The 25,378-nt window shown below is 37.2% G+C and overlaps 1 protein-coding gene across 1 annotated transcript in view; it reads left to right on the top strand.

Annotated features, from left to right (window-relative positions):
• The first annotated feature begins 6,919 nt into the window (after nt 1–6,919).
• LOC111507709 (homeobox protein caupolican) overlaps nt 6,920–25,378 on the top strand; it is a 114,583-nt gene continuing 96,124 nt past the window's right edge. The window contains exon 1 of the mRNA XM_074176534.1: nt 6,920–7,536. Coding sequence (XP_074032635.1) covers nt 7,327–7,536 — 210 coding nt within the window. The 5' untranslated portion in view covers nt 6,920–7,326. The remainder of the gene's footprint in view (nt 7,537–25,378) is intronic.

Raw genomic sequence — 25,378 nt, 5'->3', positions numbered from 1 at the left:
AGAATTGAAAGGCTTTCGGAAAAACACAACATTGAAACGGTTTTCAAAGTCACCAAGGAAATACATCAAAGCTTCAGGCCGACTAAACACAGAAGAGACCTTCTATCAGGGATGGGAAGGTGTACATCGGAACCACCAAAAGATCTATGAAAACAAGGAGCATGGACGAAACTGCAGTCGCAGACAGAATTGAAAGGCTTTCGGAAAAACACAACATTGAAACGGTTTTCAAAGTCACCAAGGAAATACATCAAAGCTTCAGGCCGACTAAACACAGAAGAGACCTTCTATCAGGGATGGGAAGGTGTACATCGGAACCACCAAAAGATCCATGGAAACGAGGAGCATGGACGAAACTGCAGTCGCGAACAGATTTGGACGGATCTTGGAAAAACACAACATTGAAACGGTTTTCAAACTCACCAAGGAAATACATCAAAGCTTCAGGTCGGCTAAAGACAGAAGAGACCTTCTATCAGGGATGGGAAGGTGTACATCGGAACCACCAAAAGATCTATGAAAACAAGGAGCATGGACGAAACTGCAGTCGCAGACAGAATTGAAAGGCTTTCGGAAAAACACAACATTGAAACGGTTTTCAAAGTCACCAAGGAAATACATCAAAGCTTCAGGCCGACTAAACACAGAAGAGACCTTCTATCAGGTATGGGAAGGTGTACATCGCAACCACCAAAAGATCTATGAAAACAAGGAGCATGGACGAAACTGCAGTCGCAGACAGAATTGAAAGGCTTTCGGAAAAACACAACATTGAAACGGTTTTCAAAGTCACCAAGGAAATACATCAAAGCTTCAGGCCGACTAAACACAGAAGAGACCTTCTATCAGGGATGGGAAGGTGTACATCGGAACCACCAAAAGATCCATGGAAACGAGGAGCATGGACGAAACTGCAGTCGCGAACAGATTTGGACGGATCTTGGAAAAACACAACATTGAAACGGTTTTCAAACTCACCAAGGAAATACATCAAAGCTTCAGGTCGGCTAAAGACAGAAGAGACCTTCTATCAGGGATGGGAAGGTGTACATCGGAACCACCAAAAGATCTATGAAAACAAGGAGCATGGACGAAACTGCAGTCGCAGACAGAATTGAAAGGCTTTCGGAAAAACACAACATTGAAACGGTTTTCAAAGTCACCAAGGAAATACATCAAAGCTTCAGGCCGACTAAACACAGAAGAGACCTTCTATCAGGGATGGGAAGGTGTACATCGGAACCACCAAAAGATCCATGGAAACGAGGAGCATGGACGAAACTGCAGTCGCGAACAGATTTGGACGGATCTTGGAAAAACACAACATTGAAACGGTTTTCAAACTCACCAAGGAAATACATCAAAGCTTCAGGTCGGCTAAAGACAGAAGAGACCTTCTATCAGGGATGGGAAGGTGTACATCGGAACCACCAAAAGATCTATGAAAACAAGGAGCATGGACGAAACTGCAGTCGCAGACAGAATTGAAAGGCTTTCGGAAAAACACAACATTGAAACGGTTTTCAAAGTCACCAAGGAAATACATCAAAGCTTCAGGCCGACTAAACACAGAAGAGACCTTCTATCAGGGATGGGAAGGTGTACATCGGAACCACCAAAAGATCTATGAAAACAAGGAGCATGGACGAAACTGCAGTCGCAGACAGAATTGAAAGGCTTTCGGAAAAACACAACATTGAAACGGTTTTCAAAGTCACCAAGGAAATACATCAAAGCTTCAGGCCGACTAAACACAGAAGAGACCTTCTATCAGGGATGGGAAGGTGTACATCGGAACCACCAAAAGATCCATGGAAACGAGGAGCATGGACGAAACTGCAGTCGCGAACAGAATTGGACGGATCTTGGAAAAACACAACATTGAAACGGTTTTCAAACTCACCAAGGAAATACATCAAAGCTTCAGGTCGGCTAAAGACAGAAGAGACCTTCTATCAGGGATGGGAAGGTGTACATTGGAACCACCAAAAGATCTATGAAAACAAGGAGCATGGACGAAACTGCAGTCGCAGACAGAATTGAAAGGCTTTCGGAAAAACACAACATTGAAACGGTTTTCAAAGTCACCAAGGAAATACATCAAAGCTTCAGGCCGACTAAACACAGAAGAGACCTTCTATCAGGTATGGGAAGGTGTACATCGCAACCACCAAAAGATCTATGAAAACAAGGAGCATGGACGAAACTGCAGTCGCAGACAGAATTGAAAGGCTTTCGGAAAAACACAACATTGAAACGGTTTTCAAAGTCACCAAGGAAATACATCAAAGCTTCAGGCCGACTAAACACAGAAGAGACCTTCTATCAGGGATGGGAAGGTGTACATCGGAACCACCAAAAGATCTATGAAAACAAGGAGCATGGACGAAACTGCAGTCGCAGACAGAATTGAAAGGCTTTCGGAAAAACACAACATTGAAACGGTTTTCAAAGTCACCAAGGAAATACATCAAAGCTTCAGGCCGACTAAACACAGAAGAGACCTTCTATCAGGGATGGGAAGGTGTACATCGGAACCACCAAAAGATCCATGGAAACGAGGAGCATGGACGAAACTGCAGTCGCGAACAGATTTGGACGGATCTTGGAAAAACACAACATTGAAACGGTTTTCAAACTCACCAAGGAAATACATCAAAGCTTCAGGTCGGCTAAAGACAGAAGAGACCTTCTATCAGGGATGGGAAGGTGTACATTGGAACCACCAAAAGATCTATGGAAACAAGGAGCATGGACGAAACTGCAGTCGCGAACAGAATTGGACGGATCTTGGAAAAACACAGCATTGAAACGGTTTTCAAACTCACCAAGGAAATACATCAAAGCTTCAGGTCGGCTAAAGACAGAAGAGACCTTCTATCAGGGACGGGAACGTGTACATCGGAACCACCAAAAGATCCATGGAAACAAGGAGCATGGACGAAACTGCAGTCACAGGCAGAATTGGAAAGCTCTTGAGGAACACAACAATCACCACAAATCCACCAAAAAGATGAAACAAAGCTTCAGGTCGGCTAAATACAAAAGAGACCCTTCTATCAGCAGCATGGGTGGAAACGTGTACATCGGAACCACCAAAAGATTCATGGAAACAAGGCTGAAGGAGAATGAAAGAAATTGCAGTCACAGGCAGAAATGGAAAGCTCTTGAGGAACATAACATTGAAACGGTTTTCAAACTCACCAAGGAATACAACAAAGCTTCAGGTCGGCCAAAGACGAAAGAGATCTTCTATCAGCAGCAAGGGTGAGATGGTATACATCGCAACTATCAAATGATCCATGGGAACAAGGCTGAAGGAGCATGAAAAAAAGAAACCTGAAGGCTAGGCGAAAACTCATTACTCCCAAACAGGGATACCATAGCGGACAGGTACGGGATGTCATTATATTAACAAACACACGGATAATTTCGGTAGAAAAGAAGTGCTGTGAACCTCAACCGAATGTGGAATCCCATTTTAAGAAGTTCAACAATAACAAGCATGATAACCCCAGTTAGAAATGGTATTGACCATTTGTAAGAAACAGCACAACAAACTACCTGATTTGATATAAATACGTTTTACGCAGTCACGATACCCAATCATCGGAGATGAACTCAAGATGTATGAATCTACTGAGGAAGCTAGCCACGCGCGCCAGTGAAAAGTCAGGAAGAAATTCCATGAATCGACGGCCTTTAAACTCGAATGAGAATTGTTCAGTGAAGACATTTGTCCTTCCAACTGCTTACTTCCCTTCATTATAATGAATACCCCAACCAAGACGAACCGTGCGAATATTTTCAGTTTCCAAGCTCTCCCGATTCTCCATTAGCAAACTTTCTATACGTGACTAAGCATTATAAGAAATCCCAATGACACGAATCGAACGCACTTCCTCTGACCTGTCACTGGAATCACTCTTACATGACAATTACATTAAAAGACAAGTAGTTTTTCGAGTTTTCTTGGGCTTGGGATGCATTTCCTTAAGTACTAGTCATTGTTACGCTTACAAACAATACTTAATGTCACTAATTATAATGCTATCTTAATGATTTCAGTTGTAGAAGTAAGATAATTGCTCGCTGGAATTAGATTTTCTAAGTGATTTATATTTTCATTTGTTTTTTGTTGCGGACAGGAATAATTGCACTTTGTATGCATTTATGCTGAAACGGCCTCTTCCGTCATCATTAGAGTGGAACAGTATCGTTTGGAATCGGGAAAAGAGGGTTACAAGTCAACGAACACTGCGACATAAACGAGTGGGAGCCATACATAGACTTAGGAAATAATTCCAAACAAGACTCAACGCTGTATTGAAGACAAGGTCTTTGAATTTTCATGAAGCCAAGAAAATAAAGTCCGAAGATCAGCAATAACGTTCCTTCGTCATTTCAAATTTTGATATTGACTCCTTTAATAGAGTATTCATGTAATCTGTGAACCTTTTTGAGGCGTCTTAATCAATTACAAGCGTAATGAGGAATATCATTCAGCATGAGTGTGCTGAAAAATAATTTCAATGACTTTTCAGTGAAATTCTGTCCAGGATCCCCAATATTGAGTGATACTCATCTTAAATTTCCTTGGGGAGTTGAGTTTTTCTACTTAGGTCGCAACTAATAGCTGACTCAACGAAATTTTTATATCCTTGACAATGCTACATCAAGAAGATTCATATAATGTTGATGTGAGGAACGACAAACACATGTCTGTCTTCACATTCAACATTTAACAAAGCCATGGTTATGGCTGATCTGCACAAACATTTTCACACTGTACCTTCTTCTATTCATCCAGGTCTTTGATGAAAAATAAAAGTAGTTGTGAGAATATGGATCAGCTTTGATGACAATACGAGTAGATAGATCATGTCATTTAAATCATCAATCGCCTCTAAGGATCGATCTCGTAGAAAGCTTTGAACCAAAGCGTTTTGTCAAATCGAAGTTCAATTAGTATAATTCTATTATAGATGTTTGAGAAGAACTTGGTAGGGTCTATCCTAGAAATTTGCAAAGCAAAGATGAATGTCATATAAGAAAGGGTTATCTGCGGTCCAATTTTTTCATTTCATCTCTGGTTTGGTGGCCAAAGATGAAGCAGGCGACCGCTATCAACAAACCTCCTTTATACTCTACCTCCTTTATACTTTATGATAATGGGGGAGGCCAGGAACGGAAATTTCGAAACATGTGGTGGAGCACATATTGAATACGTTAACGAATCACATGACACCGAAATACACCTTTAACACAAATTTCACGGCTGAAGCATAAGCTGTGGACGACCATTAGTCATCCCGAAAACATGTTTAGAAAAAACACCTGGTATAAAGATGGATCGAAGACCAAATATATACCGAGCAGATATAAATTTAAACTACAGTTATCCGCTAGGACTATACACATCCGTCTATCAGACGGAAGTGTATGCTATCTTGGAGTGTGCGAGGCTTAGTCCGGCCGTACAAGGACCACATATTTGCAGTTGAGGCAACCACAATATTGTGGTCACCTTGACTGCACTTCGCGGTTGATCCAACCACATTTTTGTGGTCAACTTGCGGTCATATAAACCGCACTTGCAGTTGAGATAACTGACATCAAAAAATTGAATGCTGTGAGACCAATATGAGAAGAAGTACACCACGGTGTACGCGGTTGGGTACGACTGCAAGTTTGTGGTTAGTGTAAGGCGGATGCCGCGATGACATCTTGGCGGAGATCAGCAGCAAGTTGACTGCAGACGTCCGTTTTGACTTTTGTGAACGCCCGTGTACGTGTAGTACAGTATTTCTTATGGGCGGTTTGAGTTCGCTGGAACGCGACTGCAATTGTGTGGTCGATTCGACCGCGAAATGTGGCTCGTGTACGGGTGCTCTTACTGAATTGAGACCTCAAAGAGATGAGTGGAGCAATATTTTAACAGACAGCAAGAGCACACTAGGGGCTGTAACAATCCCGAAGGTGACATCAAAACTGGTCTGGAAATGCCATGAAGAACTGAATGAACTTGAAAACAGGAACAAATTAACTTTGTACTGGGTGCCAGGGAATTCAGGAATCCCAGGTCATGATAAAGCTGATGAATGCGCTAGATGCGGATCACCAACTTCATATATTGGTCCTGAACCAGCTCTGGGGGTACCAAAATCATTGGTACGACACCATATTAGGGCATGGACCAATAAGAAGCACCCAGAGTACTGGACAAAAGTACCTGGCAACAAACACAGTAGAACCTTCATTAGGGAACCTTTCGAGAAAAGAACCGAAGAACTACTTCAATGTAGTAGGGATCGGCTCAGAATGATTACATGGTTACCAGTCGGTCATTGTTCGCTTAGAGAATACCTGAATAAAATGGGGCTGTACAAGAAGGAAGAAAACAATCTTCAGCCGTTTCTAACAGAAAAATACCATGTGGGATTTAACATCCCTAATTCACCTTCTAGTTTTCCGATAGTTTTGGTGAAAACAGAAGGTTTATGGACTCAAAAATATTTTTGAATTGAAATTTTGCAGTACCTATGGGATTCACTTTATAATCTAGTGTAGACTTTCACTAAAACTTTGAATTGACAGCTTACTGATTCATAGTCTGGATTCTGGAAATTCACAGGTTGAAAAATGAACGTCGGTATGTTTTTTCCAGAATACCTGGAAATGAAAAATTATGAAGATCGTTAGTTCCCCCCCAAAACCCTCATTCAAACCTGTCTTCCCCGTCCCAACGCAACATAAAACTAACGTTTTCGCAAACTCAATTTACCGGTCCGCGAAACAGCCAATCACAGAGAGGTAATAGTCACTTGTTTCGCAAGAGAACCGGTGAATAGAACATAGTAGGCGAGAGAAGGCCCGCGGGGTCGCTCATGTACGCCGTGCAGCTAATTATAATAGTGTTCGGGGGGTTGTCACGGTGCATCGCGGTGGGGGTAGAGGGGGGCGGTCACCACCGACCTCACGCAGTCTCTCACGTCGCCCACGGAACCGCTGTCCTGCACACACATTGTTACACTGAACCTTCTTCTACCCGTACGGGCCGCTGCTCGTCGCGAAAATCCAGTGTGTCGTGCGTGCGAACAATTGAAGTCCGTGACTTTCGCGCGGCGTTCGAAAAGTGCGCTGCGGCGTCTAAGACGAAAAACAATAGACGACACCACCTGTGGCACGGCCGTCTTTATTGTCTGATGTCAGTTTCGTTATCCTCGTGCGGGCGACTTCGGCGCTCGGTGCATAATTAATTCGACTGTCTTTACGCATACAGAGTTATTCAAATTTAGTGGGCCGATCAAAGTGTGGGCGTTCAAGATGGAGGAAGGATGGGAGTCCCACGTATCCCCTTTGATGATGGGCGTGGGGATGGGTGAGATGCAAAGTATGGGAGATATGCACTGCAGGGACGACATGAATCTGTCGCAGCATCATCAGGAAATGGGGCAGGATATCGAGCAGGATTTGGGACAGCACCACCACCACGATGGTTTAGGTGGCCCAGCTGGGGATTATTACTCACATCAGGTGAGGACTGAGGGAGACAATTTGGGATTAATCCATTAAATAATACAAAAATCACGCTCACAATAACAATGTTTATGAATATTTGTGTTCTACGTTGCCAGCAACAACTGAGTCGTCAGGAAAGTCAAAAGTTTTGGAATTTTTCAGTTCTATTTTGCGCTGAAATGAATTTTCCAGTGTTCAACTGACTTTTTTTTTTGAATTGCTTAGAATACATAAAATAATGGAAAACATTTTGATTTGGTACTTTGAAGAAGTTGTTTTAAACAAAAAAAAAAAAATTGACAATGATTTTCAATTACAAAGACGAAAGTTGCGACATTTGTTCATCTCCAGGATATGAATCCTCACAATCATTGATTATTACAATGGATAGAGCTGATGGAGTTGCATAAAAGATCAATTGCAAATATTTTACGCGGAATGAACTAGATTCCGTTTAGGAGAAGAATAGTGTAAACACTGAGCCACTGAGGCTTCTACAGTAGCCCAAAATTCAATTGAAAAAACCCATCAGTTTGATTTTCAATATGATGAAATTATAGCTTTTTAATTTAATGAGCAAAAAAATTAACGTTGGAAATAATCCATTCAGTTAATTCCAACAACTCAATGAATTATAAAGAAATGAATAAAAACACTAGAATAGAATGTGGCGAATGCTCTGCAGTATATACAGGCCAAACCGGTAGAAATTCAAATAATGAAACACGCCTGTTATTTAAATTACTTGAAAATATCAGACACTAGTAAAAGTATGGTTATGAAATACTGCTGAAATAATGTATGAGATGTTAGGAAATTATGTGGCTTCTATTAATAGAAAGATTTCAAGTAATGAAAATACTGGGTAAATACAAACCAGATATTGAATGAATTTGTTTTCATCAACATTAACGTCCAATGGACAAAATCTATCATACACTTTTCAGGACTTTTCCTGCTGCAATAAATATTCGCAAGGAACATAGTCATGAAATATTTCATTGAATGAAAAACAATCAACTGATTTTTCACTAACCATATCAATAATAGTTTCTTTAACGACAGTAACAAATCATAAATTAGCAAAGGCAGGTATTACAAATCATAAACTGATACTACAGTAGATATTTTGCATATCTGGGAATAGAGTGACAAAGATGGGAAAATTAGTAATAATTATATACCCGTATTGCATTACACAGAAATACATTTATTAATGGTCATGAAGAAAAGAGAATTGGTGGTAATAAACATAGAAAGTTTCAATTCTCTTTTCTTCATTATGATTTTCCATCCATTAACGGTCATTAACATAGGAAAATTCATAGTTTTTCATTGGAAGAAGACAAATTTCGTTGATTTTTATATGATGAAATGAAATAACATAGTATTAATATAGAGGTAGCTTCAAAAATGACAATCCACTTGTCAATTATGCTTGATAGTTTTGACATCATCATCATTTTGTAAAATATTGTTTTTTAATTATCAGTCCCATAGTACATTTTCTCTATTGACTTTACTGCGTTCATTTTAGTATCCTGGAGAAGTCTCAATATCGAGACGAAAGGTTGACATGTTGTGAAAATTAAAACTTTATCACAAATAACTCAATATATATTGAAAACTGGAATTTGGTTGGTATATTCACATACAGAGAGGTTTTGGAACGATTCGAACGATCAGTTTTGCAAAGAAGTTCATTGCAACGAACCCCGTAGCTCTGTTCCACCAACACATTTGTCGTACTGGCTCCATTTTCTTCGAGTAGTTATGCAAATACCTAATTCGAGAAAGTTACAAACCAAATCAGGAACATTCAAGTGTTCTATTAAAATCCTCCTCGTTCTGAAACCCCGAAGAAAGTCGAGGCAGTATCTCATATAATAGGAAAATCTCGTCGTAAATTAACATTCGCCTTGAGGTAACCACAATTCCTCCGATAGCGAAGAAAGTTGAGGCAGAACCTGGAAATATAACAACACAAAATACGAAACAAGTTCGGAGTTTGATATAGAAACGGGTAATTACAGGTACATGTAGAATAATGTTCTCGAGTTTGAAGTGCTTTGAATTAACAACAGTTCCGTGAAACTACGACATTGTTGATTACATCATTTCATACTTCTCTTGATAATGCCCTAGATATGTTTGTAGTTCACCTGCGTTCATGGTGGGGATCCTTCGTCAATCTCTTGCATATTGAATTACGTCAACATCTGTGTTTGAGTCTGAATCAAATTATGTTACTGACATCTAGCTAAAACGAAGTCTTTTGAAAAACAATAATCGCGACAATAATTATTTTGCAGAAGTGACTGGACTAAATTTAATTTATTTCATTTTATTCAATAATTTGTATCCAAACAGACCAATCTGGTCTAATAACATAGATAAAATATATACAATATTTCATGTGAAATAATATTAATATTATAATCAAAACATCTGTATCTGCATCTGGAAAGGTGACCCATTGTACATCCTCTCTAGTAGTTATCCTCCTAGATTAGTGGTCGCGAGCTACCGGTAGCTCGCGGAGGCAATTCTGGTAGCTCTCACAACCATTTTAATTCAAAAAATACAAACTGCAAAAATCAGAGAAGCTTCCGAAAATTCCACAAAAAAATCTAATTGTCATAATATTAAACATAAACAGCGGCAACGTTGCGGTGAGCGATCTGCCGCTGACGCCATCAACCTAGAATCGGCTAGAACCGACCAGCCGGACCAGCGCGTTAGTGTTCGAGAACGATCTGGATTGCTTTGAACGGGATAAACACGCACGACGCGGCGACATTGCGCTTGGTTTAAAACTGAACGCGTAACCAACGTCCAACGGTTGGGTTAGTAGAGAACAGCCCAGATTATGGCAAGTTGTAAGAAGGTAAAGACATACCACTTTCATTCGGAATGGGAAGAACAATACTTTTTTACAGAAGTTAAAGATGAAAATGTGTGTTTGTTATGTAATACTTCGGTCTCCGTTGCTAAAAAAGGAAATATTGAGAGACATCATAAAACTGTACATTCTAATTTTGAAAAATCATTCCCACTACATTCTGCCGCCAGAAAAGAGAAACTGAAACAGTTAAAAAAGCAGTTAATTGGACAACATTCAATATTTTTAAGAACAGTCGACAAAAATAAGGCTGCAACTGAAGCATCGTACCGTGTGTCCCAGATAATTGCACAAAAAAAGAAACCTTATGAAGACGGGGAAATGATAAAACAGGCGTTTTTAGAAGCTGCTGATTCGTTATTTGCCAACTTTAGAAATAAAGACGAGATAGTTTCAGCTATAAAATCTATGCAACTTTCTGCTAATACAGTGATGAGACGTGTAGAAGTAATGAGCAATGATATTTTTTACAGTTAAGAACTGACTTAGATAACTGTGTTTATTTTTCACTTCAACTGGATGAATCAACAGATGTCGTTGACACTGCCCAGATGGCCGTGTTCGTCAGGATGGTTTTTAGTGATTTTACGATTGAAGAAGATCTTTTGAAGTTCATTCCACTGAAAGGACACACTACTGGACATGAGTTGTTCTCTCATTTAAAAATATTATTTCTTCCGAGAAAATTCCAATATCGAAAATGGTAAGCTTGACAACCGATGGCTCTCCAGCTATGGTGGGTTGTGATAAGGGTCTGGTGGCGTTATGTCGTAAAGATGAAACTTTTCCGCAATTTCTCTGTTACAACTGCATTATCCATCAGCAAGCATTATGTGGAAATTTCCTGAAACTATACAACGTTATGAAACTGGTGGTAAAAATTGTGAACAAGATTAGAGCTCAAGCGTTACAAAGAAGATTATTCAGAACCTTGGCCGATGAAGTTGACTGTCAATACATGGACCTACTCTTTCACTCTGGAGTCCGATGGTTAAGTAGAGGACGGGTGCTGAAACGTTTTAATGATGTCCTATCTGGCATAGTTCAATTTTTCAAACAACGCGATGAACCGACTCCGGAACTAGAAAACTCAATCTGGCTTAGAGATTTTGGTTTTCTCGTGGACATTACAGAGAAATTAAACGAACCTAATTTGCAGCTTCAGGGGAGAGACAAAGAACTAGCGGAAATGATTTCTGATATAAAAGCATTTATCAAAAAGCTGGAGTTTTAGGAACAAAACCTAATTAACAGCGATACCAAGCATTTTCCTATTCTTTCAGAAAAAAATATCTCAAAATCCATTAGAACCCTATGACAACAAATATCATGTAGAAATAATTTCTACCCTGAAGAATAACTTCAAAAATCGTTTTAAGGATTTCAATGAAATGGCTTCAGTAGCGCAGTTTGTTGTTTCACCCTTAATGGAAATTGATATTCAACAGTTTGCAACTTGTCTTATGCAGAACTTTGGCGAAGACATCGCTGCAACAGAAATGGAAGTCATTGAGTTTCAAAATGATTCAGCCTTAAAATCATTAGTCTCAAGTACTGAATGTATCTGGCCTATTGTAAGTAAAGACAAATATTCAGTTCTATGCCGTGTTGCCTTGAAAGTGAAAGCATTATTCAGTTCAACCTATTTGTGTGAATCTTCTTTTTTCAATATGAAATTTATTAAGAACAAATATCGCAATCGACTCACAAATGAACATTTGGATAATTGTATTCGATGGCTGCATCAAATTATACTGCAAACATTAAAAAAATTGTCGATGAGTCTGAGTGTCAGCCTTCTTATTGAACGTGCTTTTTTATTTTTCAATGTTTATGTTCATGATAGTGCGTTATTTTTTTGTTGTTATTATTAACTATTTTTTAATCATACGTGACATGCCGTTGTGGCTGGATAAAAGTTTGTGTTTATTTTTCAAACACTTTCGTTTGATAGGTAGGAATGTAGCTATTAACAAGTACGTACTAGTAATATTAGTTATTTTGTTATTAGTTTATTATTAGTACCTATGTATTATGTATTACCAGTTGAATAGTAAAATAAATACATATAATGATAAATTAACTGTGGATTATTTCATTTACGTTGCGTTACGTGGCTTCCGTGTGGGTAGCTCGCTGTTTATTCCAAAATTAACAAAGTAGCTCAACACATTGAAGAGGTTGGCGACCACTGCTCTAGATCATCGTCCACCCTGTCCTCTCCAGGAAGGTGGACAGGTCTCTGGAAGACATCTCCTTTATATCGGCAGGTGAAGGCCAAGACTCGCCGAACACACAATCTCTTATTGACGGACTTATCTCCGGGCCTCGCGTAGGACATGCCTGACAGTTTCATCTTTCTGTTCACACATTCTGCATGAGCTTATTACTCAAGATATTTGAAGGGTCAGCTAGTGAAATTTAGACGACAAACAATACGTGTATTCTTTGAACTATACAACGGCGTACTTATCTGCTTTGTTTGAGTCAATAGGTGGTTACCTCTGAAGTTCGTGGTAGGTCACAAACCCAGAAATGAAAACTAATTCCAGTCATGCAGGAAAATCACACGTGCGGGATCTTATGAGTTATACGCCAATCAACATGTGTGTCCTAATCACGCATTCGATTCCAGGCGGTCATTATTCAAAGACAATACACAAAGGTATCGTCTGGAGACTGGCTTTCCAAAATTCAGGACACGCTACCATTCAAATCAGCCGGCCAATCGAATCGCTTGTTGCGGTGTCGTGAGTTCGAGCGTCAAATGTTGAATATTAATCGATTCACACTGTATTAAGCCTGTCACGCGATGTTCTTTTGTCGTTTCATATTTATTAGCCAGCTTGTGGCATTATTTTCAGACAATGACGATGGAGAATAGTTGCTGGTTGACTGTTAAAGATTGGAGATTATTAGACAGGTATCGGTTTTTTTGAATAATTTCTGAAAAGCCAAAAGCTAATTGATGTAGAAAACCTACATTTAGTAATAATTCCTGGAATAATATCATTCGCGTCACCCTCTCTGTGAAAGTCAAAGTTACATTGATACGGCATTCGTGGCGTTGCACATTCCTGAATTTCATCATTTTCAGAAACTAGGCAACAATATGTTACAATTCGTAACCACAGTACGAGAACTTATGATAAATGTAATTCAAGTTTGTTGAATATTTCAATAGGTGTTCCGCAAGGATCGGTATTAGGGCCTATATTGTTTCTTTTATATACAAATGATTTGGAATCACATATTAGAAATACTTCTTCAACAATGTATGCCGACGACACGTCTTCAATAGTATCTGACATGGATGAAAACTCACTTTTAGACAAATGTAAATATACTTTGCGATCTGTTATGAACTGGTGAGGAGCAAATTCTCTCTATCTCAATGGAAACAAAACACAATTGGTTAGATTTCACAATCGACAAAAACGTTGCGTACCTATTCAATTTTAATTCTGGGAAAACAAATATTTTGGGAACTACCATTGATGCATGTTTGACATGGACATGGATAACACTGTTCGAATTTAACGAGTAAAATCAACTCATTAGGTTATCTCTTCAGAAACCTAACAGATATCTTGACATATCAGCAACTTTTGGCACTATAGGTACCATTCTCAAGTAGCTTCCAGACTGAGTCATGGCATATGTATGTGGGGTAACTCGGCTTCGATATCAAATATATTCGTTGCGCAGAAGTATATTTTGAGAATGATGACCAAAACCTCGAAAAGGGCCTCTTGCAGAAGTGTATTTAGACAATTTAATATTTTAACTCTTGTCAGCATGTATATATTCGAATTGTCAATTTTTGTCTTTAAAATAACATAAATTCATCACCAATGAAATTATACATAGTAGGAATACTCGTCAAAAATATAACTTCCACATACAGTATTGTAAATATAAGGTTACTTCTAATTCACCTTATGAGATGGGTCCAAATATCTTTGACGAGTTACCAAAAGATAAAATCAATGAATTTACCCGAAATCTGGGACAGTACTTGATTGGTAGTTGTTTTTATAACCTAGACGGATGTTTTATATCATAAAATAGTTTTCTTTTGTATTGTATTTTATATTATGTGTTAATTTTAGAGTGTTTCTGTATTGATACGAACCCTGCGTTTTCATGTGTTCTTCATTGCTGGACAAATCCTATACATACGTAAATGTCAAACGGATAATCAATAAAAAAATAAATTATACTCCCAATAAAATGACGAGAAAATCACCAAGACTGCAAATTTTTAAAGGAATTGGAATTGTTACCTACGGCCTAATGACTTTGAGAATTGCGGAACTAGCCAAAAGTCACACCCATGCTCAATCCTTGAAGAGATGGGATGCCATCAGAGGATGCAGCCTTGCCAGGATCACCCTGGATGACCCTGGGAAGCTGGCGTCGAAGAAACATCTGGCGATGACCAGGAAAAATCTACGCTTAACAGTAGGATTTCTGACTAGCCACTATCAACTAAGGAAACACCTAAATAATATGGGGCTAGTGGGGCATGCCCCATGCCTCACATGAACAAGAGTCAATAGGTAACTCAAACTCTCAAACAGTAGAGCAGCCTAAAAGCTGAGACTGAAAATCTACTGCAAAAACAGTTGACCCGGCAACACTGTAACACTGCTCTTCTCTCTAATGATCTCTTCTTCATCTGCAGTGGATTGATTTCCAACATTCTGCAGTCTCATTGCATTCTTGCTTGGTTGTGAAATATGTTTGCCACTTTCCTCAATAGAGGTTGAAGATAGAGAAGTAAAAAATGATTTTTATCAAAAACTATTCTGCGCTACCCCTTGCAATCTGAAAAAATCCCTGTTGTAGTTTAAAATGAGAAACATTCTCTCAAATATTCTGCGTTTGGTCGTAGTACTTATCACTTGTTTCGAGACTTCCAAGCTCTTCAGTGCCTACGTAGCGCCTGTTCAGTCTCCAATTCATCACACTGACCATCCAGTAGGGTCTAATTAAAGAAAACGTGACAGTGTCTCGCGGTTTCTGTTTAATTATGTCCTTGCAGCACGATATGCATATGGAATTACCCGAGTATGACAGATGGGACAATGGAACATAATCTGCGTGGTCGTACAGAAGCGCGTGTACATTCGCTTTTTATTTCGAAAACACGTGAAATGTATGTTGAATATTGATTTGATTAGCTCCGCCGATATATGTACCATTAGTAACGAAGTTCATGACAATACGACAATGGCGTTACGTGATTATGGATTATAATCACAGTCATTTGTGCAGTACATTGTTTAGAAGAAGAGGTTTTTGGTACTAAAACAATGAAGTAGCTGGAAATTAAATCAAAGTTGGACGATTCGTTGAGTAGATTATGAATAACTCATTAGAAATCTATGCAAGCGACTTCGTTAGCGTTTTTGAGTTGTTCCCGCTTTTCCAACAGCTCAAAGTTTTCATATACTCGCCATTCGCACGCACCTGATAATCATCAGAAAATCGTTTCATACACTTCAAATATAGACAACCAAAGTTTCAATCAGATCCAGTGAACAATATTATCATAGTATTTTTTTATAAGAAATTACGTGATTTTTCAAACTGACATAAGTTTGCGATCGATCTACAAATCTACTAAAATGAATAAAATACTGTGAAACTGCAGCCAAATCGGTCGAGGCGTTTTTGAGACAATCGAACGTACAAATAATCAGCCAAATACCCAACAATTATGAAAATCATCACTTTGGTATCTTTTGCGTTAGAAAAAAACACAATTGAAGGTTTCTACAGAAAAAAAAATATTGTATGTACAAAGAGCGACGGATAAACTTGGATGTTTATCCGTCGCCAGTTTTTGTTTGATGTGAAACAAATTGATACGGAAGTTTTTATAATTAGCGCGCATAAACGTACAGACAGACAAAAAATCATTGTTGTGGGTACTTTTTCGTTGATGAGAACCTGAAATGATAGCTTTCCTCAAATATATTTCATGTTCTTTCAGTTACTTGGTACTAAATTCAATCTATTGATGGAAGAGGCAAAAACATGACTAAGATCGAAAGTTCGCCGTCACATTTCTAATTAATTCAAATCTAGCTCTTCATTGATTTATAAGCACCGGAGATATTTTCTTGAAACTATAATAGAAGATTCACTTCATGAATCTTCAATTCCGTATTATTACTCAAATATCATTTTTTATTTGAAATATGGTTTGACGAATGTGTTTCGGATTAAATTTCGGAGGCTGAATATTCTTTGAAGAAGATATTTCTCACTCTGTTGAACTTTTCAAAAATTACGTCACATTTCTAATTAATTCAAATCTGGCTCGTCATTGATTTACAAGCACCGGAGATATTTTTCTTGAAACTATAATAGAAGATTCAATTCATAATTCTTCAATTCCGTATTTTAACTTATAAATCATTTTTTATTTGAAATATGGTTTGACGAATGTGTTTGGAATTATATTTCAGAGGCTGAATATTCATTGAAGAAGATATTTCTCACTCTGTTGAACTTTTCAAAAATTACGTCACATTTCTAATTAATTCAAATCTGGCTCGTCATTGATTTACAAGCACCGGAGATATTTTTCTTGAAACTATAATAGAAGATTCAATTCATAATTTTTCAATTCCGTATTTTAACTTATAAATCATTTTTTATTTGAAATATGGTTTGACGAATGTGTTTGGAATTATATTTCAGAGGCTGAATATTCATTGAAGAAGATATTTCTCACTCTGTTGAACTTTTCAAAAATTACGTCACATTTCTAATTAATTCAAATCTGGCTCGTCATTGATTTACAAGCACCGGAGATATTTTTCTTGAAACTATAATAGAAGATTCAATTCATAATTCTTCAATTCCGTATTTTAACTTATAAATCATTTTTTATTTGAAATATGGTTTGACGAATGTGTTTAGAATTAAATTTCAGAGGCTGAATATTCGTTGAACTTTTCAAAAATTACTCAAATAAGGAAAAACTGATATTTTGACCAATATGAAATGTATTCAAATTTATCATCAACTTTTCTCCAAACGCAGAAGGACATAAAAGTAAGTTGAGCATATTGGTGAATGATAGTTGTCATTAGTTCAGTGGGGTTCATGAGTTTTCTTCCTCAAATATAACCAAATCTGCTCTTCCACATGAGACATTAGCAGCTGCAATGCATGCCCAGTTTACTTGAAGTTTCATCTGGAATTAACAATAATGCAACTTTTATGTATAATGTCTGTGTTACCGGGTCCTTCGCCATTTATTTGAAAAACATTTTTGGGGTAATTTCTCAGGTAGTTTCTATTTTGGTATCATTTGTGTTCGAGTGTTTTGATTACATTTTCATTAAATTATCAGAACTTGCTAAGTGACTGTTATTTTTGGTTTTTAGTAGATCTTGCCAGAATATTTAGTAACACGACTATCGTTAAGCTTAAACCAGTGTTCATCTTTTTGAAACCTTAGTAAGAGTTTATTGCTTCCGTCATAGGTTGAGACATGTTTGAAGATCATCAGTGTTATTATTAGATTAACTGGTGCCTCAGCTATACTTGTTTTGTCATAAGTCAGTTTGGCAGTACAGTTGATCATCACCTGTTGAAAGTTCTATTTTCAGATGGTTCAGATTCATGTTGTTGGACGAAAGTTCGAACAAAATTATGACTCTGATATGATTTACTCATTTTCATATTTAGATTCGGTTGAATAGGGATTTCAAAAAAATATAATCTAACATCGCAAGAGTTGAACCAAAAAAGAATGAGAAAATCAAACATGTCAGTTGGATACCCTGACTCATTTTGTCAGATTTGATTCTTTTGGTATAATTAGAAGACAATGTTTTTCTTCAGGCTGTTTTTACATTTTTATTCAACTTGTTCGTATACAAGTATGTCAGTTGGGGTGACATTTTGCAGCTGAATTTTGAAGCTCTTCTCCTCAAAACCGATTGAATTGAAATTTTGCATACACGTTCAGTTCAGTTCATACGTCCAATATGGCAAAGTGCTCAAGATGACGAATTAGTTTTTTCGAACATTTTTTCCATATGCGTATCAATTAAAAGGGTTTGCAGTAAATGATCCTAAAAATAACTTAACATCACTCTTAATCCAATACGAAACCGATCCATAGTAAACTATTCTTTTCCTCAAGACTTGTGTTTTTAGCAAATCACTAAAGTGTTACCACCACAAAAAACCCTAAAACTATCCAAAAACAATCGAAGTTTTGTCTCTGAGTGTCGCTTTCTACGGTTGACATTTTTTACATTTTTTTCCATCAAAAACAACCCTACCAAAATCTTCTCAAAGGGAGTCGTCAATATTCGACAAACATGGCGATTTATTCAACTGAAATGGATGGTATACCGAGCTGTTTGAAAATCCTGAGGTCATAAATTATCATGAAGAAATATTGGCATAATCGAACGCGTTCCAAATGAACACAACGAGAGTCTATACTCGTATATTTATTAATCGACATTCGAAAGGAAAACATGAATATTAATTTAATAACTCCGATGCTTGTTTGCATATCTCATCCTTAATTTATAAATGATGAGTTACTTGTTCACAACGGTTTTTAATGATCCAACAGAATGGTGTTTCTCTCTCTGATGTTTTATACCACAACTGATATGACTGGTTTGAAGATAACTTAGAATATTATTCAGCTGTTTCAAATTTGATACCAATTTTTCTTGTGGCTGACTGATGAATGGTAACCCTTCTTGTTTTGGAATATTTTTGGGGGGCTAATCTAATGGATTCATCAAAAAAGCAGATGAAAATATTTTGGTGCCAAAAATCTCTTCAGCTAAAATACTTGAACATCTTAAGAAACGTTTAAAACTATTCATAAGACAACCTTACCCAGTCTAACCTAACCTAACTTATCAGCTATCAGTTAAAAAACACCCATACCCAATGTAGTTTCCACCAAAGTTGGTTTTGCCGTGAGTAGTTTTCATTTTGAGTTGTTATGGCCAGAGTTTGGAATTTGAGACTTTAGACATTGAAAAGTCTGGCTATTATACTTATATTTATACAAGCTCTGTACGGCACCTGTCCGAGGCTTATGATATAACACAAAATGTTTATGGTACACGAAGTCAAATACACAATGACTGTTATTTGAGACGGGTTTCGAGAGGTCATTAAATCTGGCCAATATACTTTTTGTCAAAATCCACACAGCCCAATTGATGAATCCAAATCACTACGTGTTGCTTATTGCTATTTGAGGAAAATAAACAACTTGGAGTGCTGTTTTTTGTTTAAACTGGTTATTGTTGCTTAACTATTGAGACTATTACATGAAATTGGCCTTCGAGACGAGTCGAAAATACAAAACCTGCTACACAAACTACTACACAACTATCATCGATAATGATGATGACAGTGGTGTGGCAAGTTTATACATAAATGATTCGTAAGCGAGCAGTTCCAGTTCTGCATGTTAATGATGTAGAACGGTATGATTGAAAGGATGTAGAAAAGTTCAAAGAGCCCCTTTTATATGTAGATATTTTCAAAGTGCTCATCTCATGAGAGATAACTATTTTAGCCACTCAGATGAGAAGGTAACACCAGATGTTGTCACAGCTGCCAATGATCTCTCGCTTGAGAGACAATTCTGCTTGCTTCAAGTCAAATCTTCATCTATGTGGTCTACTTCATTGAGTTCTCATAGTTTTGATTCCATATAGAGCATCGCAAGTGTATAGTTTCGACTGACCAGCCAACTATTTTACAGCGTTATTGGACGATCTGACACCAGTTTCGTGTTTTTGACCTGGGAAACAATATTTTTGGTGAGTTGGTGAGTTGGAATAGAGTATACAAACCGGAAGAGAAGCAGTACAAATAGCAGTGTATCCATCAGTAGGTGGTATCCTGAAATAACAAATAAACAGTACTGGTCAATTCTACCATTTGGAATAATTACCAACCTTGATATCAAATAATGTAAAGTAAATATGTATCAGGTACAGAAAATGTCTATATCGACAGGAAAACCTCACAAATGTCTACCATATCAAGCTTAGTTTCACAAAGAATATTAAAATCAGTCATTGAAAGCTGATTGCCAAGCTTACAAGGCATCAGATACGGCTTCTACAGTGCTCAGCGAAGAATCATCAACAGACTAGAAGAAAGAATAATAACAAGAAGAGAGCAAGAAGCTCTACCTTCTGAAACATTTTTTGAATACAGTGATCAATGATGACAATAGTTAGCAACATGGTCCAATAATTTTGGGTGAAATAATAATGAAATACCTTGTAGATGAAATGTAGTTGAATTTCTCCAGGCCAAAATATCAGACAGAAAACTGATCTATACCCCCAGTTTCCGTCATTTCGGTTTTTCGTCCGTAGACAAAATACCATCGAAATATTTGAATGATTGCATAAAATACCTTTCAAGGTTATTATTCCTCCTCATACAATATTATCAAATAGTTGTGATTGTGTTGAGACGATATATGAATCTGGTTGTATTAACTACCGATGAGATATACAATTTAATGTACTTATTTTTCTGATTGATTCAGCCGGTACTTGAAGAAGATCCATAGTAATTTCATGAAGTACACCTTAGGATTGGTGATATTTTCCAAAATGAAGTTTGTGGCGTTCAAATCGTGAAGTGAAGTTTATAAAATGACTCAGATACTTCATTAAACTGTTCAACATTGAACCAGTTTTAGTCGAATCGTTAAAGATTCCATATCACTGCATCAAGGAACACCACCAAAATTTTTTCTCTGAGAGAAACGAGTGTTCTGGCATCCGGCATCCAACAAGTGAAATTTTTTGACAACAAAATATCAAAGATATTGGCTTTTATGTGCGCGAGCATTGTGAATGAGTTGTTTCGAAAAATTCATTACTACCACTTCTTGTAAAAGATATCCTGAGAAGAGCAAGATTATCGTTGTGGAGCTCATGGTAGCTGTTGATCACAGACGAAAACAACAAATTGACACTTTTTGCAAACAAATTGTAATTTACGCGCTCGGAGGAAGACATAAATGAGAAACATATCTCGTTGCTACAATAGCTACCAAATCGTCAGCCCACTTGAAAAATACCTCATAAATCAATTCCATTCTAATTTCATTTACTTCCTAGTGTGGGGTCCGGTATTCCAATTCCCAATTTAAATATTTTAATAAGGACTATTTGGGTACTGTTGTTAATATCAGTAATACAAACTCGTTTAGAGCAGTGTTTATTTTCATACAGCTGGCCGCATTGTCAAAATAATCATTAACTACCGAAATAATGACGTTAATATATTTTGTTACTAATTAGATGTAGGTTTTATCCAGATAGATTATAACAGTAGATAAATCCAACGTTTATTCAAATATTAGGTCTTTTGAATGACTTATATGCTCCTACTTGGATTAATTTGTTGAAAACAGGTTGATCTCGACTATATTTAAAAAACGTTGAAGGAAAATGAAGTGAATGGATTCTTGTTACTTGGTCCGATTGCAATTTGATTATTCTAAACTAAGGAAATGAAGATTTTCAATTGTGTTTTTATTCCAGAAATATCCACTCATTGAATTTCTCAACAAACTCTATAACTGATCATGTTACCAAAATTGTAATGAGCATGAAGTTAGTATAGGTTATTATTTCATTTCAAGATTCATCTGATTCCTGAACGATTATTCAAAATTTCTCATTCGTCTTCTAAATGCAGCACGATATCACTGAATTTAAACTCTTTTACCAAAGAATGGATTCTAGATGTCAGTGATATTTTTGTTCAAAAGTTTCTTCTTCATGTTCTATTATGTCTCTGAAAAATATGTTTGACCAATATGAACGTTGAGACGGGAACTATCATTATTCTCCAATTATATCCAACCCGCAATTTTTCTGTTTATTGTTGCAATTGAATTCGTTGGCAAGTTATGTCGAGGTTTTTTCTCAAAAGAAGCTTTCTACGTTTTTATACCACTTGTATTTGTAACTAATGTTCTACAATGACATTTTCAAACGAGTACAATGAAGATTTCAGTTCAATGATGATCATATCATGATGATCTTCTACACCGTAGTAATGGCTACATCCTTCAATTTAAATTTGATTGTATTTCTCACTCTGACCTGTATCGATAATTTTTCAATATAACCATCCCAAACTCCATTGCGAAACAGGAAGGAAAGGGCTAAACTACCGAATAAGCTAGTAAAGTGATTCGAAACTGTGAAATTCTTGTGTTTTCCATAACTTTCCTGCAAGTGAAAAAATACTCCACTGAGTACCATCAAATTTGTTTCAAAGTGATTGACAATTTCATTAGTTCATTATAAAGGTTCCATATTATGGAACCATGGGAATGCTGAACTAGAAAACTATCTGAAACACCTCAACAGCGTAAGACCTTTCATCACTTCCACAATGGAGAAAGAAGTCCACAGCGAATTACTGTTTTCAGATGTATTGGTGAAGAGGATCGACGCTAAGTGGGAAACACGGATTCAACCACCATCAATCGACTGAAAGAGGAATTATCAAGACTTCATTAGACCCTGATTTCAGGCTCTGTAATACGAAGGAAGGTTTCGAGAAGGAACTAGATCGAGAATGATCTTCAACGGAATGTCTACTCCAGAGCGATGGTGGAACAGGCTAAAAGACAGCACTAGCCTCGCAAGGAAGAGAAGCCGTCACAACCAGTGCTTGCACTTCCCTAATCAGAGGATTATCGGAACGGATAAGGGGAATTGGATCCAAGACCTGCTTCAGATCCGGTAACACTATCCGTAGCAGCCTCACGAAAATCAGGCCACCAAACGCGAACTACGATTCCAAGAATTGCATTTACCGGATACCCTGTGAGGGCGGAAAATCAGATATCGGTGAAACCAAGAGGCCATTGAATGTTTGCATTGCCGAGCGCAAGAAACACATACAGCGAGGGGAAACCAGCAAATCAGGAATAGCAGAACATATTTGGACCCATCAACATAACATCGAGTAGCCCCAAGCTGGGGCCATACACAGGGCGGAATATTGGTTCAGGAGGAAATTCAAAGAAGCTGCATACATGTTGTCCAACAATGTATTTAGCCAAGCTAGCGTAGAGATACGTAACATATGGAAAACGATAGTCAACCGAAAGCGGGACAAGAAAAGCGGAGATAAGTGAAAGTTCTCGTTTGACCCATAAATAGTCATCTCTCGGAGTCTAGTCATCACCTCAAGACGATTGTGGATATCTACTAACAATCGAAACGTGAAGTAACTTGGCTTCTTTTTATTTTTAATTTTTGTTCAATTGTTCTATTTTTACTCGTATTTTATTTCACTGATGTTTCATTTCAGGTTTTTCTACTCAATATAATTGTTATTTTCAGGGATTTCAAATAATTTTGTATAATAGCAGATAATGGAAGTCCAAACTAATGAAATTCACCATCAACCTGCTACCCATTCTCAAAACACCTTAGGGTGACCATAACATTTGAAGATGCGGGTATATGTAGGGTTGGTATTTATAAATATTCACAAGGGTCGCTACAACTATTGTTTTTACTAATGCATGGCTGCATCTTCCGTCACTCCGTTTAGAAGGTATACTTCACAAAAATTCCCATGAATACCGCTCATTATATTATATCACACGTGTTTTGGCGCAATTAACCAACTTCCGGATAGGCCGGCATTAAACATCCCTTGCATGTTGAGTCGACTTTGAGGAGACAACTGTATACCTCTTGAACAACACTTATTGAGGCACTTAGCGCGGGTACTTTAATCAGGAGCGCCACTTACTTTCTCGATGAAATGCAAGAGGGTTTTTGCCCGGAGATATGTTGAAATTTTTTGCGTTAGTAGGTGTTGTAAATTATTGTGGCTATTACCCACCAACCCCCAGCAGGTACACCGCTGGAAACAAGCTTACCAGCTCATCAACAGAAAACAGAGTCAGTTAATGTTTGGAATTAGAAATCAGTCTGCGCCAATAAAATAATAACCTTGTTAAAATTATATGTACTCATACACCGTGTTGGGAATCACACGTTAAAAAGTAAGTCCTTAGCTCGCACAAGTTTTTCAACTTCTGAGAGTTGTCGTTCGTATGGGGGCGACAGCTGATTAACGGAAAAACAGATATTAAACAGATTTTTTAACCATCCAATTGTTTGATTTTTGTGAATGACTGTTGAGCTAATATTTGCGTCTGATGATAACCGTATCTCAAAAAGAAACTCTGCCACATCAAAAGAAATATCATTTGAGGAAAAATTCAAAAAAAACATTTGGAACATATTTAATTCACTTCCACTATTCTAATTGTTATGAAGAAAAATGTTTAAGTTTTTCAGATAATTTTTATGATTCGATATATTGATTCGAAATTAATTCCATACGAGAGTGCAGAGGGGCCATGTACTCGTTTTTTTATCGATTGTTTTTCGAAAATTACGACTTTGAAACTCAAAATTTTGAGTTTCATCTCAAAATTATGACTTCAAACTCATAATTACGACAAAAATTTTGAAATTACGACTTTAGACTCAAAATTACGACTTCAATTTTAAAATTATGACTTTGAAATCTGAAATTTAGATTTCCATCTCGAAATCTCCTCTTTTCAACTCGATATCACGACTTCAAACCAGAAATCACGACTTTGAACTCAAATTCACGATTTCAAACTGAAAATTCTTTAATAAAATCACGATTTTGAAACTTCAAATTTCGGCTTTCATCTTGAAATTCAACTTTAATTTCAAAATTACGAAATTATCCCTCCACGACTCTAGTTTCGAAATTACGACTTGGAAACTGCAAATCTTGACTTTTATCTCTGAATTTGACTTTTTTTGATATAACGACTTTTATCTCCAAATGTCACTTTTTTTAAATTACGACTTCAAACTCAAAATTACGGCTTGCAACTTGAAA

Source organism: Leptinotarsa decemlineata, unplaced genomic scaffold (genome assembly GCF_025532065.1).
Source record: "Leptinotarsa decemlineata unplaced genomic scaffold, Ldec_3_MD MMD2_tig00001719_RagTag_RagTag, whole genome shotgun sequence".
NCBI classification, from domain to species: domain Eukaryota; kingdom Metazoa; phylum Arthropoda; class Insecta; order Coleoptera; family Chrysomelidae; genus Leptinotarsa; species Leptinotarsa decemlineata.
This window is presented reverse-complemented; position numbering and strand designations above follow the sequence as displayed.